At 44.8% G+C, this 18,340-nt stretch overlaps 1 protein-coding gene across 3 annotated transcripts in view; it reads left to right on the top strand.

Moving 5' to 3' along the window:
• LOC137871122 (adhesion G protein-coupled receptor F5-like) overlaps positions 1 to 18,340 on the top strand; it is a 50,168-nt gene that overhangs the window by 6,357 nt on the left and 25,471 nt on the right. For 2 of the 3 annotated variants that reach the window (XM_068708740.1, XM_068708741.1), the window contains exons 6-17: positions 183 to 335; positions 1,427 to 1,591; positions 2,000 to 2,134; positions 2,225 to 2,395; positions 2,547 to 2,588; positions 2,757 to 2,906; positions 13,123 to 13,290; positions 15,901 to 15,945; positions 16,038 to 16,097; positions 16,955 to 17,011; positions 17,635 to 17,694; positions 18,091 to 18,138. In XM_068708740.1, the coding sequence (XP_068564841.1) occupies positions 183 to 335; positions 1,427 to 1,591; positions 2,000 to 2,134; positions 2,225 to 2,395; positions 2,547 to 2,588; positions 2,757 to 2,906; positions 13,123 to 13,290; positions 15,901 to 15,945; positions 16,038 to 16,097; positions 16,955 to 17,011; positions 17,635 to 17,694; positions 18,091 to 18,138 (1,254 nt within the window). The remainder of the gene's footprint in view (positions 1 to 182; positions 336 to 1,426; positions 1,592 to 1,999; positions 2,135 to 2,224; positions 2,396 to 2,546; positions 2,589 to 2,756; positions 2,907 to 13,122; positions 13,291 to 15,900; positions 15,946 to 16,037; positions 16,098 to 16,954; positions 17,012 to 17,634; positions 17,695 to 18,090; positions 18,139 to 18,340) is intronic. The other variant, XM_068708742.1, reaches the window with a different exon arrangement.

The following is an 18,340-nucleotide window of genomic DNA, read 5'->3' as shown; positions in this document are numbered from 1 at the left end:
GGCTTCCCACCCCATTGAACTAGGAATTACTGCTAGGTTCCTGTCTTATTAACTGAATGTATATGCCAGTGAAATTTGAGTGTCCCTGTCTGTAGATTTAATAAATGCCAAATGGATATTTGCTTTTGAGGGTTGCACTGATGAATAAAGCTCATTGTACAAACCGATTGTTTTTCATACAGCGCTGCTAACTCAGGTTGAGTACGCAGTGGACGTGGAGCTGAATGTTACCGACATTGAGACGGTGGACTACCTTAGGAGCCTCCTGGAGAGCAGTGCCTTCACCCTGGCCTTGGGTCCCACTGTCAACGTCACACACATTGTCATCACCACAGGTGAGAATGGAGCTTCCTCTGGTCGGAAACACCAATGGAGGCTAAATTTTGTGAATCAAGGCACAGTAAAGTGTGCAGTGTACCTTTTCACAACAGTTGACAAAGTGATTAATTCCATTCAATCCATTCCGGATGGATTTCTGTGTATGTTGCTATTTTCTTTCATGAAGACATTTGTCATATTAGAGATCATATTACAGTTTGTTACAGGAAGGCCCCTGGTTATCCTCTGCATTAATGCACAATGTAATGTCTCACCTATTAACTCCAGATATGTGGAAGATGTGATAAAGGAGCTGAAGTCATGCACCTGCTCTCTTGACCTTCCCCCCCAATCACCATTAAACTCTTCACTTGTTTTTAAAGGTTTTATTTAATATAATACGCTCCTTCCTTGTTACAAACTGGGACTTTCCCCTTATCACAAGCAGCGAGAGGCATGGAGTTTACTTTAGCACTGGTCAAATATTTCTGAACTGTGAAAAATAAAACACCAACACCGCGTGATTTGAAAAGTCAACAATAAATGACGTAAAAGAAAGATTATTATTTATTTTATGCCAAAATTTGATTGCCTGAACGTAGCTAAGTCATTTTATTGCCTTTTTGTTTTGTTTTTGTTTCAATTTACTTAATTTGAAACTGCGACCGAAATCTGTGAGAAACATAATTGAGAATGCAGTTTAGCTGGAAGGGTATCGTATTGTACCGATGCTGCATTCTACAGTTTACTAAACCTGTTTTCTGGTGCATTCTTTAGGTGGAAAAGGAGTCGTATCTCCTATTTTGGCAGGTTTTCCCCACATTTAAAAAAAACTTGCATATATGCGTAAATTTAGCTGGAAACAGGGTATAAGTCAACAACAACAACAAAACAACAGGGAACTATCAAGGCCTGTGCACACACGCACAAGTTAAAGTTTAACAATATCAAATCCTGCAGTCCGCAGAGAACAAACATAGATGGCCTATGAATGATTGATCAAAAAGGTGTGTCTCATGTTCCTCGTAGTGTTCACCAAGAGTGAAATGTATGAAACTGCATATAATTTAACACTTTTACTCACCTGTGTGTGTGTTGTTTTGTTTAGTGTGTTTCCCAAACGATACCAACTTCCAGTGCTGGTGTGAGGAACAGTATGTTTGGTCATTTGACAACTGTATCACATACGGAGCCTGTGACGAGATCATTGGGGACACGTGCCAGTGCATCAACAGTATTCCTACCAATGGGCAGTACTGCCAGCCACAGACAGGTGATTTTATAGGTTACTTTATGCTTCATTTCAGCTGCATCTTGATGTTTTCGTTCTATATGGAAATAAATGCATCTTTAAGTATTGTAATACAATTTACATTACAATACATTTACAATACATTTAACATTTTCTTTTTGCTGAAGTTGACCTCATCTTATATATAGGTCTAGTGTAAGACTGCGCACATGGAGAAATCTTAACAAAAATATCAGCGCGGCTGTTCATTCTTGAGCATTGAAAACAACTTATGCAAAAAAAAAATTTAAAGAGTTAAGATTGTTCAGAACTTTCAGCTGCATCTCACAGTCTTAGCTCGGGTGTCATCACATGACCTTGATTTGGAACAAAAATAATCACAAAGAAATTAACTTCTAATTACAGTCTCTTTTCCAACTGTACTTCCAGTTTTTTATGAATACCAGATCTTCATTGAGGTGAACACCACGGACGTAGATCAACTGAGGAACACCCTAAACAGTATATCTTTCCCCGTCCAAATCAGCAACCAATTAATCATCTCAGAGGCTATTTTCACTACAGGTAAGAACACGGAGATTCTAGCTTATGTCTATCTTAAACTGTTTTACCTTTTCATAAGAGAAAATACAGTGTTGTTTTTTTTGCTTTTAGTTTGCAGCCAAAACCTCACTGAGATCCAGTGCCAATGTGAGGATGACTACCTTTGGCCTTGTGACAAGTGTGCCACCTATGGGAAATGTGATAGTAATACAACCAGCACATGTGGGTGCATTAAAGCTTTTCCCATAGATGGACAGTATTGTCAGTCAATAAAAAATCAAAGTGAGTACTATGATCACATTCTGATTCCAGTTTTAATGCCCAAAATCTAAAATTTCTAATGTTTTTAAAACCATTTTTACTTTTCTTTAATTTAATTTGTAAATCAATTCATGCCATTAAGAAGTGACATATCTTTTGTTTCTCTCTACAGACTTTACGACGTGTCCTCAGACAACAACGTCACCAACAACAGGTAAAGCTGAGAAGACGCTGCTGTTTCAATCAGAAAAGAAAATGCACAAAACACAGAATCTTGTTTACCTTTGATCTATTTGATTTCTTTGTAACGCTTTTCTTTTCTCTCCACATGATCAAACTAATGCAACTAATTGTTCTTTTATTTTCTTCTTTTTATTTGCAGATCCACCACTTCTTTATGAATACGTAATTTCCGTTGAGTTGAACATCTCAGATGTGACACAAATAAATCGGCTGCGGTCCATTCTGAGAAACATCATTTACCCTGTCAGCATCAACGACGTGCAAATCTATGGTGTCAACATCTCTACAGGTAAAGATGGTCGCTTCTGTCATTTTGGTTTACTTGATTCAAAGTTCTTATACAGTTATTATGTGAAATGCATGTGTCTACATTCATGATATTGTGTCCTCTCGTTTCCAGTACTGTCCTTGACTAAAAGGAAAAAAAAAAAAATTATTTTGTTAATGCAAAGTCAGGTCTGCCATATTGTTCAAATTAACATCCACTTATCAATAGTTCACAATTAGAAAAACACCCATGACATATCTAGCTCCCACACGTGAAATTTATTGTGTTTTGGTATCCAGGTTGCTCTCTGAGCAGCGGTGGTCCTGACTTCAGCCTTTCCCACCATGGCTCCAACATCCTGTTACTCATGCAAACTCTGTGAACACAATCAAGCTTTTGTCTTTGTAGGGAGTGAACTTTTCTTCTCCTTTGATTTAAGGGTTACAACTCATAAGTGCATATATACTTTGTATTGGTGATTGGTTAATACATCTGAATTGAATAGATCAGATTAAGGATACAAATACACATGGTCACATTCAGTCGAATACAAGAATACATTTTTCTACCACATTTCCCCCCTAGAGTGACTGTTGTTACTCACTCTGGAAAATGCTAAAACCTCCCGCTGGTCTTCTGGTCCATAGGTTTTGCCCACAGTAGAGAACCACTCATGCAAATGGTTACTGGCACCTTGTGGCTGGATGCATGAGTTTGTTCTTGTCTTCAGCAGTTTGTCATTCTTAGCTATATTCTACTGATCAACTATTACAATCTCAGGTTAACACACAACTTAGTTTTAACTATAGGCTACATATAACATTTTAGATGATTACATATTAACCCTAATATGTCACTTAAGGTGACCAACTGTTTAATGCTGAATATGCTGTTTTTTAGGCCCTATACACCTAAGAGTAATGCAAGCAGATTACATATTGTTATTACTGTTACATAGTAGGTGGCTAGCTATATGATCTATACGTGTCATTACATGAGTATATGAGTGTTTTTGGAGTAATTTGAACTACCTTATGGTTACTCCTTGAGGGTGGCTTCTCCTGCCCATTGCAGTGCTTTTGGTTGCTGAATAGTTTGAGTACCCAGGTATTATTTCTAACTGGGGTACTTGTCTAATGATGTCCAGATCCTTGAATACTATTTGGCCTCCTGGTAGACTGTCTAAATCAGAAAAGGAGGACTAAAGGATTAGTCGCTAATCCGGGACCTCTTTCGTTTCATGTACTATGGATACATTTCCAATTGAAATATTTCTGACAGCCACTCCTATGAGGACACTATGTCTTCACAACTGTCAGGTATCACAAAACGACAGACAAGAACCCAATAGCACGACACAGAAAACAGTTCAGGTGTAGAAACCGGGTTTAATAACCAGCAGATGACAAACCAGGTAGTAATCCGCGTGGCAAACAAATCCAGTGGGAGCAGGCAAAAGGGAAGGTCCAAAGTCCAAAAAGGCAGGTCAATACACGAATAATCAGGATCAGAATCGGAATGACAGGTTGCTGGATAGCAAGGGAAACACACTAGACAATCTGGCAGAGAACTGAGGGAAATGGGCTGGTACATATACACTGAGGGGCTGATTGCTGATGAGGAGCAGGTGAGTATGGAGGTGGGGCAGGCCAGGTGAAATGAAATCAGCAATTAGTGCAGAGCGGGGGGGAGTGGCAGATTCTGAAATGACATGAGAGTTAGTGTGGCAAAACAGGAGACAGACAAATGAAAAACTAAAGCCTGGCTGAAGTTGTGACAGAACCCCCCCTTCTAGGGACGTCTCCTGACGTCCCACCGGGCTGGTCAGGATGGTCCCTATGGAAAGCTGAGATGAGGTCAGGGTCCAAGATGTTACGAGCTGGAACCCATGAGCGCTCCTCAGGGCCATAACCCTCCCAATCGACCAGGTATTGAAAACCCCTTCCCCGCGGTCGTGACTTGATGAGACGATGGACAGAGTAAGCAGGACCCCCGTCAATGAGCCGGGGGGGTGGCGGGGGTCTGGAGGAGGGCTGGAGCTGGCTCTCCTTTACGGGTTTGATCTTGGAGACATGAAAGGTGGGATGAATTCTCATGGAGCGAGGAAGGCGGAGACGGACTGCAGCAGGGTTGATGACCTTAGTGATGGAGAACGGGCCCACAAACCTTGGGGCCAACTTCCTAGACTCTACCCGGAGTGGGAGGTCATGTGTGGACAGCCAAACCTTCTGACCAGGAGTGTAGCAGGGTGCAGGGATCCGACGGCGGTTGGCATTTCTCTGGTACCGGTTGGACGAACGCAGGAGAGCAGAACGGGCCCGCCACCAGGTGCGCCGACAGCGCTGGATGAACGCCTGGACAGATGGGACCCTGGCCTCTCGCTCCTGCTCCGGGAACAGTGGAGGTTGATATCCCCGAGAGCACTGGAAAGGAGAAAGCCCTGTTGCTGAGCTTGGAAGTGTATTGTGAGCATACTCCACCCACAGAAGCTGTTTGGACCAGGAGGTCGGTGTCTGGGATGCAATGCAACGCAAGGCAGTCTCCATTTCCTGGTTCATCCGTTCCGTCTGTCCGTTGGATTGAGGATGGAACCCAGAGGATAGGCTGACCGTGGCCCCCAACAGCTGGCAAAACTCTGTCCAGAAACGAGAAGTGAACTGTGGCCCCCGGTCTGAGACAATATCACAGGGGAGGCCGTGCAGACGGAAAACATGATGTAACATAAGTTCAGCTGTTTCTTTGGCAGATGGCAATTTAGGCAATGGAACAAACTGAGCAGACTTAGAAAATCTGTCCACAATAGTCAGAATGGTGGTGTTACCCTCTGAGGGAGGCAGTCCGGTGACAAAGTCAAGTGAGACATGGGACCATGGACGATGAGGAATAGGCAGTGGCTGAAGAAGACCAGAAGGGGCATGGCGAGCAGTCTTGTGCTGAGCACAAATCTGGCAAGCGGCGATAAACTCCTTGGTGTCCTCTTCAATGGAAGCCCACCAGAAACGTTGCTTTAGCAGAGCTAGGGTGCGCCTAACCCCTGGGTGACAGGCAAGGCGAGAAGAATGTCCCCACTGGAGGACCTGAGAGCGGAGACTCACAGGCACATACAGACGATCATCAGGGCAGGCACTGGGAGCCGGGTGGTCGGCCTGGGACCGTTTTACCTTGTCCACAATGTCCCAGGTAACTGCGCCGATGACCACCTTAGTGGGGAGGATACTCTCAGGCTGTGTGGGACAGTTGTCTGACTGGAACTGACGGGACAGGGCATCTGGTTTGACGTTCCTTGTACCTGGGCGATAAGACAGGGTAAAATCAAAACGATTAAAGAATAATGCCCATCTGGCCTGACGGGAGTTCAACCGTTTGGCTGACCGGATGTACTCCAAGTTTTTGTGGTCTGTCCACACCACAAACGGATGCTTTGCCCCCTCCAACCAGTGCCTCCACTCCTCGAGAGCCAGTTTGACAGCCAGTAACTCCCGGTTTCCGACGTCATAATTCCTTTCTGCTGGGGACAACTTGCGGGAGAAAAAAGCACATGGGTGTAACTTTTGGTCCTCAGCTGACCGCTGAGACAGGACTGCCCCCACCCCGGAGTCTGACGCATCCACTTCCACAACAAACTGGTGTTCAGGATCTGGAAAGATGAGAATGGGAGCAGAAGAGAACCGTGATTTTAACTCCTTGAACCTCCTTTCTGCAGCAGGGGACCATTGGAAGGCTATCTTCTGGGAGGTGAGGGCTGTCAGGGGAGCTGCCACAGAACTATAGTTGCGGATAAACCTACGATAGAAATTGGCAAACCCAAGGAACTGTTGAAGCTTCTTCCGAGTGGTGGGAACCGGCCAATCCGCCACTGCTTTAACCTTGGTGGGATCCATATGAATACGTCCAACTGAAATGATGTATCCCAGGAACGACACCTCAGTGGCATGGAACTCAGACTTCTCCACTTTCACAAACAGCTGGTTCTCTAGGAGTCTCTGGAGAACACTGCGGACATGCTGCACATGTTCCCGTTCAGTCTTTGAAAAGATGAGGATATCGTCAAGATATACAAACACAAACACATTGAGAAAATCCCGGAGCACATCGTTGACTAAGGCTTGGAATATTGCAGGAGCATTAGTGAGTCCGAAAGGCATAACCAGGTACTCATAGTGGCCTCTAGGGGTGTTGAACGCCGTCTTCCACTCATCCCCCTCCCGGATGCGAACAAGGTGATAGGCATTCCTGAGATCAAGCTTGGTAAACACAGAAGACCCTTGTAACAGTTCAAATGCAGAAGAGATGAGTGGGAGGGGGTACCGGTTTTTAATGGTGACATCATTCAGACCGCGGTAATCGATGCAGGGTCGGAGGGATTTGTCCTTCTTATCCACAAAGAAAAATCCGGCTCCAGCAGGGGATGAAGAGGGACGGATGATGCCTGCTGCCAGTGAGTTGTTAATGTAGTCGTCCATGGCCTTGGTTTCAGGGGCTGACAGAGAAAAGAGTCTCCCCCTTGGCGGTGATGAGCCAGGGAGGAGGTCAATGGCACAATCGTACGGGCGGTGTGGGGGAAGCGATGTGGCCCGTACTTTGTTGAACACCTCCCTTAAGTCATAGTACTCGGATGGGACACCTGAGAGATCTGGGAGCTCATTTGAGGAAGAGGTGTTGAAGGCAGGTAGCAAAGCAGATTTCAGACAGACCGCATGACAATGTTCACTCCATTGTAGAATGGAACCAGTCCCCCAGTCAATATGTGGATTATGTTTTATTAACCAAGGAAACCCCAGGATGATTGGGTGCTGAGGAGTATTTATCAGGTGAAAGGTAAGTGATTCAGTGTGGTTACCCGATATGCCCAGATGAAGAGGAACAGTGCGGTGGGTTACTGTGCAGAGGAGGCGCCCATCCAGAGCAGTCGCCTTGATAGGCTCGACCAAGGGTTCCTGGTTAATACCCAGTTGCATGGCAAGACCACGATCCAGAAGGTTGGCATCGGCCCCGGAGTCAATGAGGACAGAGACAGCATGTGATTGTCCATTACAGTCGAGCTGGGCGTGAAGTAGTGGACGAGAGGGCATTTCAGAGTTCATGATATGGCTCACCAGCGCCCTCTGGATTCCTGGTGAGCCCTGTCTTTTACTGGACAGGAAGACACATAATGACCTCCCTGCCCACAGTACATGCAGCAGTTCTCCCTTTGGCGCCGCTGTCGTTCAGCCGCTGACAGCCTGGTCCGGCCAAGTTGCATGGGTTCAACCGGGTCTCCAGAGGCACCGGCGGGAGGAGAAAACATTGAAGTGGGAGGCGACGATGGAGGACGTGGAAGGCTCCGGGGAGTACTGATCAGCGCTCTCTCTCGTCTCCTTTCTTGGAGACGCCCGTCGATGCGGATGGCCGTGGCGACGAGCGTGTCCAAATCAGTCGGAGGATCCCGAGCCGCCAGCTCATCCTTGATGCCATCAGAAAGGCCGTTGTAGAAAGCGTCAGTCAGGGAGGAAGCGTTCCAGTCACTCTCCGCAGCAAGTGTCCGGAACTCAATGGAATAATCAGTCACTCTCCGGTTCCCCTGAACCAGGTTTAACAGTCCACGAGCAGCCTCTCGACCAGGGGTAGCATGATCGAACACCTTCCGAAGACCCTCAGAGAAGGCAGTCACAGAAGAACAGAAAGCCGACTGCTTCTCCCACTCAGCGGTGCCCCAGTCCCGAGCCCGCCCAGTAAGCTGGGTGATCATGAAAGCCACTCTTGACCTCTCAGTGGGATATGCGAGAGGCTGAAGTTCAAAAGTCAATTTACACAGTCAGAAAAGAGCGGCAGGTACCTGGAGCTCCAGAAAAGCGCTCCAGAGCACTTAGGCGGGGTTCTGGACCCGGAACAGTGGGAACAGAAGGACTGGTGGGTGGTGAAACCGCTGGCGTTTGTCTGGGCTGTATGAGCTGCTGAAGCTGATTGCTCAGAGCCTCCAAATGTTGGTTGTGGCGTGCAGAAGTCTCCTGGAGAGCCGTCGCCATAGCGGTGAATTGCTTCTCATGATGGTGTAGGGCGGCAGCTTGTGCTGCCATTTCCTGCCTTATTTTCTCCATGTCGGCTGGGTTCATTTTTGGCCAGATTGTACTGTCAGGTATCACAAAACGACAGACAAGAACCCAATAGCACGACACAGAAAACAGTTCAGGTGTAGAAACCGGGTTTAATAACCAGCAGATGACAAACCAGGTAGTAATCCGCGTGGCAAACAAATCCAGTGGGAGCAGGCAAAAGGGAAGGTCCAAAGTCCAAAAAGGCAGGTCAATACACGAATAATCAGGATCAGAATCGGAATGACAGGTTGCTGGATAGCAAGGGAAACACACTAGACAATCTGGCAGAGAACTGAGGGAAATGGGCTGGTACATATACACTGAGGGGCTGATTGCTGATGAGGAGCAGGTGAGTATGGAGGTGGGGCAGGCCAGGTGAAATGAAATCAGCAATTAGTGCAGAGCGGGGGGGAGTGGCAGATTCTGAAATGACATGAGAGTTAGTGTGGCAAAACAGGAGACAGACAAATGAAAAACTAAAGCCTGGCTGAAGTTGTGACAACAACAGTTCCTGAATGTTGCTGGACATGAGGGCTTGATGGCCAGTGTCAACCTTTGCAGTCTGACTGGTGACTGTGATGACCAGATGACCAGGGATATGTCCTTCATGTGCAATATCCACTCTGATGTGGCTTTCAAGTTTCACTGAGTGTCTCGTCACACTCCCTGTGTGGTGGTAAGGGTCATTCGTCGGTACAGTAGTGAAGGGTACATTTCATAAGTCGACCCCTCTGCTGAATTGTAAATTGTAGCTTTGCCACCCAACACTAGTGTTGCATGTTGGTGAGTGGTAGAGCCTGTTACCGTTGTTATGTACAATTTGTTATTTCCTCAGTTATCACTTGGGCTCTGTTACAATATCGCCATACTCTGAAGTCTGGGTCACTGCGCCTCAAACATCTGTGAGGCTGTGGTAGGTGGGATTATAAAGTGGGCCAGTGGTCTATCAGTTGTGGATGATCACTTCTATTTCTTTATCTGATGTTGTAGTAGGAGATCTGCCGCTATATAGAACCTTGCTTCCAGGTCTCTAAAATACTTAGTCTTCGTTTTGCTGCTGTGTCTTGATGTCCAATGCTTTTAACTGCTGTATTACATTCTGATAGGACAGTGGCTCTTCAGGTGAGGGAGACCTGCTGAAGGGTTCTCAGTCAGGCAATAGGTCAAGGTAGATGTAACTTATGATGATCCTGGAGTCCATCTTTGATTGTGCATCCTCCTCCTCCATGTCTTCATACAACAGTGTCTCCCCTTGCTATCTACTCCTCCTTGGTGTGCTCCTTTGCAGTAGCGGGACAACTTGGATTGAGTGTTGTCCTTTACTTCCCATCATTTTGGTTATCATGGTTTTGACACAGAGGATGAGGATTACCCATCAGCATCAGGAGCATTGTAAGTAGTGCACTATGAGCGCAATGATGCGTTGACGTCCTCCATCCATTATGTCCCACCCTTTTGAGACCCATAGGGCACTCCTGCTCTTCCGTCGGGACCGAAGGCGTTTGCTATACGTTTCAGTGTGTGGATGACGTGGGTCATGTTGGCGGTGACATCTACTGCCAGAGTATAGCATGTTCCTGTTTCATTTGGATGTAGTGCAGCACACAGACCACCTTGCTTAACTAGCAGGAAATCCAGAGCCACTGCGTGTTGGAGTAGGGCCATCCACTGGCTTTTGGCTGAGTCTGACAGAAATTGGAATCCTTCTGTGGTCTCATTGGCAAACTCTTGGAGAGTATAGGTGATGTTGTCAATGTGTTCTGCCAAGAATGGGACACCATAGAATGGAAACAGTCCAATTCCACATTTCTCTTCAAGCAAGATTCAGTAGAGGAAGGCTTTGATGGTGATTAACTGTGCCAATGACCTTGTGACCCTTTCACACAGGTGATTCTGTGTGTTGAGATCCAAAGAGAATTCTGTCACATGATACGGCAGTTTCAGCTTTGCCAGTCCGCGACATGCATTGAAGTCTCTTGGTAAGACAGGGTAGGAATGCACCACTCCATGCACCACTGATGAGTGATTACTTGGGTACACCGGAATGAGTTGTGGTCCACTGAGGCTTTTCACCCCCGTTTGGTTGATGCCGCCAAGCTTGCGTCCATAGAATTATCTCACGTAGGCCTTCCAGATACTTACTCCCAGCTGTTGTTCTGTTCCATTTCCACATCTGCACCACTGTAATTACCTGGCAAGACTGGTATTCCGGCTATCTTACCTTCTTGGGTTATGTCTGCTTTTTGGCTGATGGTGTTGGAATCATATAGCTCCCTCAAGGTGTACCTCCTGGGCTGGAAGCATTATATCCTTCCGTAATCATGCGGCAGCTGTAGCACACTGCCCTGTCAAGGGTGCGACGATTGGTCGTCCTACTTCCTCCCAAGTCAATGGGACAGGTACTCGTACCAGATACAGCTTGGGTTGCCTTCTCTTATTCAGTCCAAATGACAGCTGTCTATACCACTGGTTCCTGCCAGGGTGTGTGCATTGAAAGCATAGGTGCGATTTTGTCCCTCTGGTTGTCCTTAGGTTGTGTAGTGGGATGATTTCCTCTTGGTGCCTTGTCTAGTGTGGGACATGGCATGGTTTGCTGTCCTTCCAACCGCTACTTCTTCCGCCGCCGACAGGGTGGCCCCCCATTGCTCTAGAAGTGGAGGTAGGCTTGATATCTCTGCTGTTTTCTTTTGCAATGTTGTTCATAGTACGTCCCTATCTATTCTGGTTATGGAGAAGGGGCATTTGCCAACACTCTAAGCAGGGTGATGTAAGTTTCCAGTCCACATTGAAGATCTTTCAAATGTGCCGGTGTTGACAGGTCTGTCGGTTCCTGTCCATCACAGGGGGATTTTCTTGTTTGTCTTGTATAGTTGACTCTGCTCCTTCTACAGATATTACTGTTATACCCAGGAGAAGTGCTCCAAGTCTTAGCCTCCAGGAACCTCATGGTTCTTCAGGGGAGGTCCTTCCGACATTGGCTTGAATCCTGGTCTGTGCCCTCACCTGGGGTTGGTTTAGCTTCATTGTGCTGTCCTCTTCAACTTCCTTTTCCTTCGTAGTCGGTAGCGGGGCAGTTGCCTTGGTGCAGTGCGTGATGTATTACCAATGAGTTTTCATTTCAACCTTCACTGCTGTTTTTTAAATGGAATTTGATCCATGGATTTTGTAAATTGTTTTCCCAAGATTTTGTGGGCCAATACTGCATGAATTGGGGGATCATTCATAATAGAGAGTTCAATATCTTTCCACCTGGCACAATAAATTGGGGTACACATGTAAATTAAGGATTTCATTTGGACACCATAGAAGTAATCCTTAAAATTGGGTAGAGCCATTCCTCCTTCCTCTTTTGGGAGTTATAGAGTTTTAAATTTGATCCTTGTTTTTTTCCCTTGCCAAATAAATCTTGAAATGATTTTATCCAATTCAGAGAATTGTTTTGGGGGAATTTCTACAGGTAGTACTTGAAATAAGAACAGAAATCGTGGCAGAGAGCACAAGCATTTCAGCACACAACTCAACCCAACCTTGTGAGGCATGCAACCCTGTTACAGGGGATTGGCTGTTGCTGCTTATGCAGATGAAAAGGCATGTGAATTGGCACGCAGGAGAAGTTTCACTTGGTTGCAATCTGCAGCCTCACCGCTAGATGGCGCCACATTCTACATACTGCACCTTTAAGTTATTCAGTATATACACAATTTTTTTCCATCTTGTGATGTATTTTAAATATTTTACACATTAAATTTATAGCATATAGCGCATGATTGTATTTTATTATATGTTTCTAAACATATAATTTGTTTTATTAATTCACAGTTGATTGATCTGTTTTAGCATGTGAAATATATTTGACAAAACCAGCACTAACTTCAAAATGCACAAGCAGCTAATCACGAAACTCAAACTGATACTGTGTCTTTACCAATCCATGAAGTCAGGTGACACAATGAACAAACATAGCTGGTAGGACAGTTCAGCAGAATGAGATGCTCTTGTGAATGTCACATTGAAAATATTTTAGACAACATCAAACACATAACCTTGTTTTCTGCAACTACAAATATTATACAGGTTTTCAAGGCTCTATTTACATAAAATATATGTCTTTGAAATGTGTTACACATACACATGTTTTACACAATGTATATGATTGTCTCCAGTTTGCTATCCAAGCAGCGGTTATCAGTGCAGATGTGAGGACCAGTATCGTTGGTCATGTGACCAGTGTCTCCTGTACGGTTCCTGTGACAACATCACTGAGGACACATGTGGATGCATCAATGCCATTCCTTCTGATGGACAATACTGCCAGTCTGCTGATCAGCACAGTAAGTTGATCTGTGGTCGTTATTGCTTTCAAGCCAGAATATGATGTGCCTCATTGTAGAAACCCTTTTTCAACTCATGCTTTGTGTATAATTAAAATAAAGATAAGACACTTTGAATAACACACTTAGTGTGGCTGAGAAAAGTAAAAAAAATGCCATTACCAATACCAGTGCTCCTAAAGTGATGCCGGTACCAGTGGGGTGCACTGCACAGCGCTCATACAGATACAGACGTGGCGGGACCTAATTATCGCGGAAGCATAGTGCCCACCCTCCAATTCCTCCCAAGTTAAAACTGTTAGCCCAGTCATCACCATTCTCATTGCCTGGAGCTGCTGCGGTATTGGGCCAATCACCCGTCCTTTAAAAAACAATATATGAGCACAAAAAGGACGTAATGCAGGCAGTCACTGGGTCACAGAACATTTTACTCAGGAGGGGAGCTAGCCAGGTAGCGTCTGGTGGCCGGGCCTTGGCACATTGAGGTTCGGCCAGGCAAAGCTCGAAATATCTGATTTGGAGCCACTGCACTGTGGGCCTGCATAGGCATTAGGGTCGGGATAGGCATTGGGGTTGGGTGCAATGTGAGCCAGGAGGCAGGCATGGGCGTGGACCTAGATATTGTTGGGCTCATCTCAATGCATAGCACTGATTCGGGAACCAAACTCCTGAAGGAGGGCTGGACTCCATTCTTTTCTGAAGTTTCCCAGAGTAAGAGATGCCGAGCAGGTGCCATACTGTAAGTCTTGGACACTGGTGAGGAAAGGAGCAGAGCTCTCAACTAAACACCACCTGGTGACGAGTTGAATCAGATGGCGGGGGGAGGCTGCCCGACAGACCTGGTAAACCCAAGTGTGTAGTGAGGGGGAACTGGGAACGTCTGGCTGAGGCCCCTGTCTGCAAGGTCTTCAACTCCCACCTCTGGAAGATTTTTTGTAGATCCTCAAGGAGACTGGAGACATGGAATCCGAGTGGGCCATGTTCAAAGCCTCCATTGTGTAGGTGGCTGCGAAGAACTGTGGATGGACAGTCACCGATGCCTGTTGTGGCTGCAATCCAAAACCCGCTGGTGAACACCAGCAGTGAAGGAGGCTGTCAAGCTGAAGAAGGAGGACTTTCGGGCTTGCCAAGGGGTCTTTGGAAACAGCAGAAAGGTAGTGGTTGGCAAGAAGGGCTGCAGCTGCGGTGGTTACAAAAGCGTAAACCCGGGTGTGGGAGGAGTTTTGGGAGACTTTTGGTTGGCCTCAAGGAAGTTCTGGCACACCGTTAGACGTCTCAGAAATGGAAAGCAGGACAGATATTGTGGAGCGGTGAAAAGAGCACTTTGAGGAACTCCTGAACCCTACCAACATGTCCTCCGTAGAGGAGGCACAGTTTAAAGACTCAGGGAAAGAGCCATCTATATGTCTGGCATGGGTTGCTGAGGAAGTCAAAAAGCTCTTCAGCGGCAAGGCGACAGTAGTGGATGAGATTTGACCTAAAAGGCTGAAGGCTTGGACTGTCTTGGCTGTCATGCATCTTCAGTGCCATGTGGAGGTTGGGTAAAATGGAGCATGAGATGTACAGGAGGTTTGGTGCAGCGTCAGGAGTGCTACACCAGTGGTACCAGACCGTTGTGGTGAAGAGGGAGCTGAGCCAGAAAGCAAACTCTCGATTTACCAGTCCATCTATGTTCTGATTCGGTAGTGACCGAAAGAATGAGATTGTGGATACAAGCGGCCGAAATGAGCTTCCTTCGTAGGGGGGCTGGGCTCAACCTTCAAGCTCAGACAGCTGAGGTGGTTAGGGCTTCCTGGACGCCTCCCTTTAGAGGTTTTCTGGGCACGGCCAACTGGTAAAAAGCTCCTGGGTAGACCCAGAACACACTGGAGAGAATGTGTATCTCATCTGGTCTGGGAACGCCTTGGGGTTCCCTAGGAAGAGCTGTGAAGTGTTGCTGGGGAGAGGGACGTCTCGAATACCCTCGTAAGCCTGCTACCCTCGCGACCTGGCCCCGGATAAGTGGAAGACGATGGATAGATAGATGGATGGATAGATAAATGCAGAAAACAAAGCTGTGATTTATCAAACATATGTCTCTTCAAAATGGCTGGTTTACCGATTCAATATATTAAAAGGTAATGTGGAAATGGCAGTAAAAGTGGTCAGGAACATTAATGCATGCTCTTTTCTTGATTGTGAATTGGGTCGCAATAGTTTGTCAATAAATGTATTTGTCTTTTCCTTAAATTACAGTCATTTAGCAGTCGCTTTTAACCAAAGCGACTTACAATTCAGTATCTATCTATACACCATAGGCACAGCTACGAGAGCAATTTGAGGTTAAGTGTCTTGCTCAAGGACAAATTGACATGCGACTAACGGAGCAGGAGCTGGGACTTGAACCGCCGATCCACTAATTGAAAGACGGCCCTGCTCTCCACTTAGCCACGGTCACCCTTAAATGAAAGATGACTCCACTTTTTCAAATGTAATATCCGGAAAAATGTCGCGAGTTATAGTCAAGCAATTGAAGTGTACAGTGGTAATTACCTTTGATGTGTCAGTCTCTATATTTCCCTATATTTGTATCTATTCAGCAGCGACTCCTCTCTCTCTTCCTGCTTACAGACTTTACAGCGTGCAATATTTCAACAACAACTCCATCACCACCAAGTAAGACTGGGAAGACAGTATTCAACTTATGACAAGCACTAAAAGGATTTAGGCAACACTCTGACAAATAAATGTTAAAATGTTCTTTTCAGATTCAACACCGACTGCTACACCTCATGGGAACACTACAACGGCCACAATGTCACCAACAAGTGAGTACTATTAAACAATCCTTACATTACCCTTCCTTGTTATAACAAGGCAGTTATTGTCTTCAATGATTTTATTCTACAGCTTAACGTACATGATAATGAAATGGTAGTGAAATTAGTGTAGGGTCAAATTTAGTAATGATTTGGCCTTGACGATCACAAAATGGTTTCTGCCAACTCAACACCTCATGCTACAACACATCAGAGCACTACATCACACACAACTACACTAACTCAAGTTACCATGAAGTTGTTAAAATACAAGGCATTGGCAGAACTCTTCTGGTTAATATTTGCTTGAAACCATTAAGGATTTTTCCTGACTTGAAAGACGTTTTCTTTAAACATATAAAATAGTATTTGTTGAAAAATATTGGTTATAGCACAGAAATAACAGATCCAGGCAAATTGAACACCTGTAACTACAATAGATGTGACTACTACAGGACCTGCGACAACAACTGTTACGAATCAGTGTCCAGAAATTATTTGATTTAATTTAATAACAATTAAAGCTACCAGGAGGAACTTTAATTCTGTGTTGAGTGTTGCGGTCTCTCTGGACAAAAGCAGTAGTTTCTGAGGACCAGAGTCCCTTTAGAAAACCTTTCATTTCACTGCGGCAGGGTCTGACAGTCTGCTCCGCTCAGTCCAGGTTCTGGTATACAGTAATTAAACTGTGGGCCACTTGCAGTGAAGTATAATTGTAGTTAAAGAAACTGATAAGGGCTAAATTACTCTTAGCTTCTACTGTCAGCAGTAACACAATGTTATATATTGAAATACTTTCTGTCATGAATTTTCACTTGAAGGTTTTCACTTTCCAGTGTAACATGATTATAAAATCATCTTTTCAGGTTCAACAGGCGTGAACACAACAGCAGTGACCACAACACCTACAACAAATGTGACAAGTAAGTGTTGAAAAAATAATTGTTTTAGCATACAATTTAAAAACAACATAGTTAATGCCACATCAGTTGCTACCTCCACTCCAGCTCCAAACACAAACCCCACAACAGCTACAAGTACCAAGGCTACAACCACTACCACGACCACCACTAGAGTTCCTACCACTATCTCCACCACTACTAACAGCCAAACTGTTACATGTATTGTTTCATTGCCCCAAAAAATGGTCTTACGGATCCATTTATGATCACCAAATGTATCTTGTATTATTAATTACATTACTTACATCAGATGTCTTAAACACCACCTTTCATACACATATAATAAAAAAAAATGTTACCTCATTTATGGATCACTTGCAGTGCAGTATAAATGTTGGAAAGGCAACTGATCACGGCTAGAATACTGTTGACTTATACTGTCAGCAGTAACACACTGTTAAGAAATGTCTCTAGAATTCAGACATCGCCACCAACAGCTGTCTTTACCAGTGGGTCTTTAGAAATGTGTTCTGGGACATCTCATCCCTGGTTGACATTTGTTAAAATACTTTCTGTAATATATCTTAACTTGAAGGATTTCACTTTCCAGTTTAACATACATGATTATGAAATCATATTTTCAGATGCAACAACAGGCATGATCACAACAGCAGTAACCACAACACCTACAACAATTGTAACAAGTAAGTGTTGAAAACTATTGGTTATAGCACAGAAATAACAGATCCAGGCAAATTGAACACCTGTAACTACAATAGATGTGACTACTACAGGACCTTCGACAACGACTGTTACAAATCAGTGTCCAGAAATTATTTGACTTCATTTAATAACAATTAAAGCTACCAGGAGGAACTTTGATTCTGTGTTGAGTGTTGCGGTCGCTGTGGACAAAAGCAGTAGTTTCTGAGGACAAGAGTCCCTTTAGAAAACCTTTCATTTCATCACTCTTAGCTTCTACTGTCAGCAGTAACACACTGTTATATATTAAAATACTTTCTGTCATGAATATTCACTTGAAGGTTTTCACTTTCCAATGTAACATGATTATGAAATCATCTTTTCATTTGCTACAACAGGCATGAACACAACAGCAGTAACCACAACACCTACAACAAATGTGACAAGTAAGTGTTGGAAAAATAATTGTTTTATCATACAATTTAAAAACAACATAGTTGATGCCACATCAATTGCTACCTCCACTCCAGCTCCAAACACAAACCCCACAACAGCTACAAGTACCAAGGCTACAACCACTACCACGACCACCACTAGAGTTCCTACCACTATCTCTACCACTACTAACAGCCAAACTGTTACATGTAT

This window comes from Cebidichthys violaceus, unplaced genomic scaffold, assembly GCF_023349555.1.
Source record: "Cebidichthys violaceus isolate CVI_PGR_0920_01 unplaced genomic scaffold, fCebVio1.0.p SCAF_14, whole genome shotgun sequence".
Classification (NCBI taxonomy): domain Eukaryota; kingdom Metazoa; phylum Chordata; class Actinopteri; order Perciformes; family Stichaeidae; genus Cebidichthys; species Cebidichthys violaceus.
The sequence above is the reverse complement of the archived record's forward strand: the minus strand, read 5'-3'. Positions and strand labels throughout refer to the sequence as shown.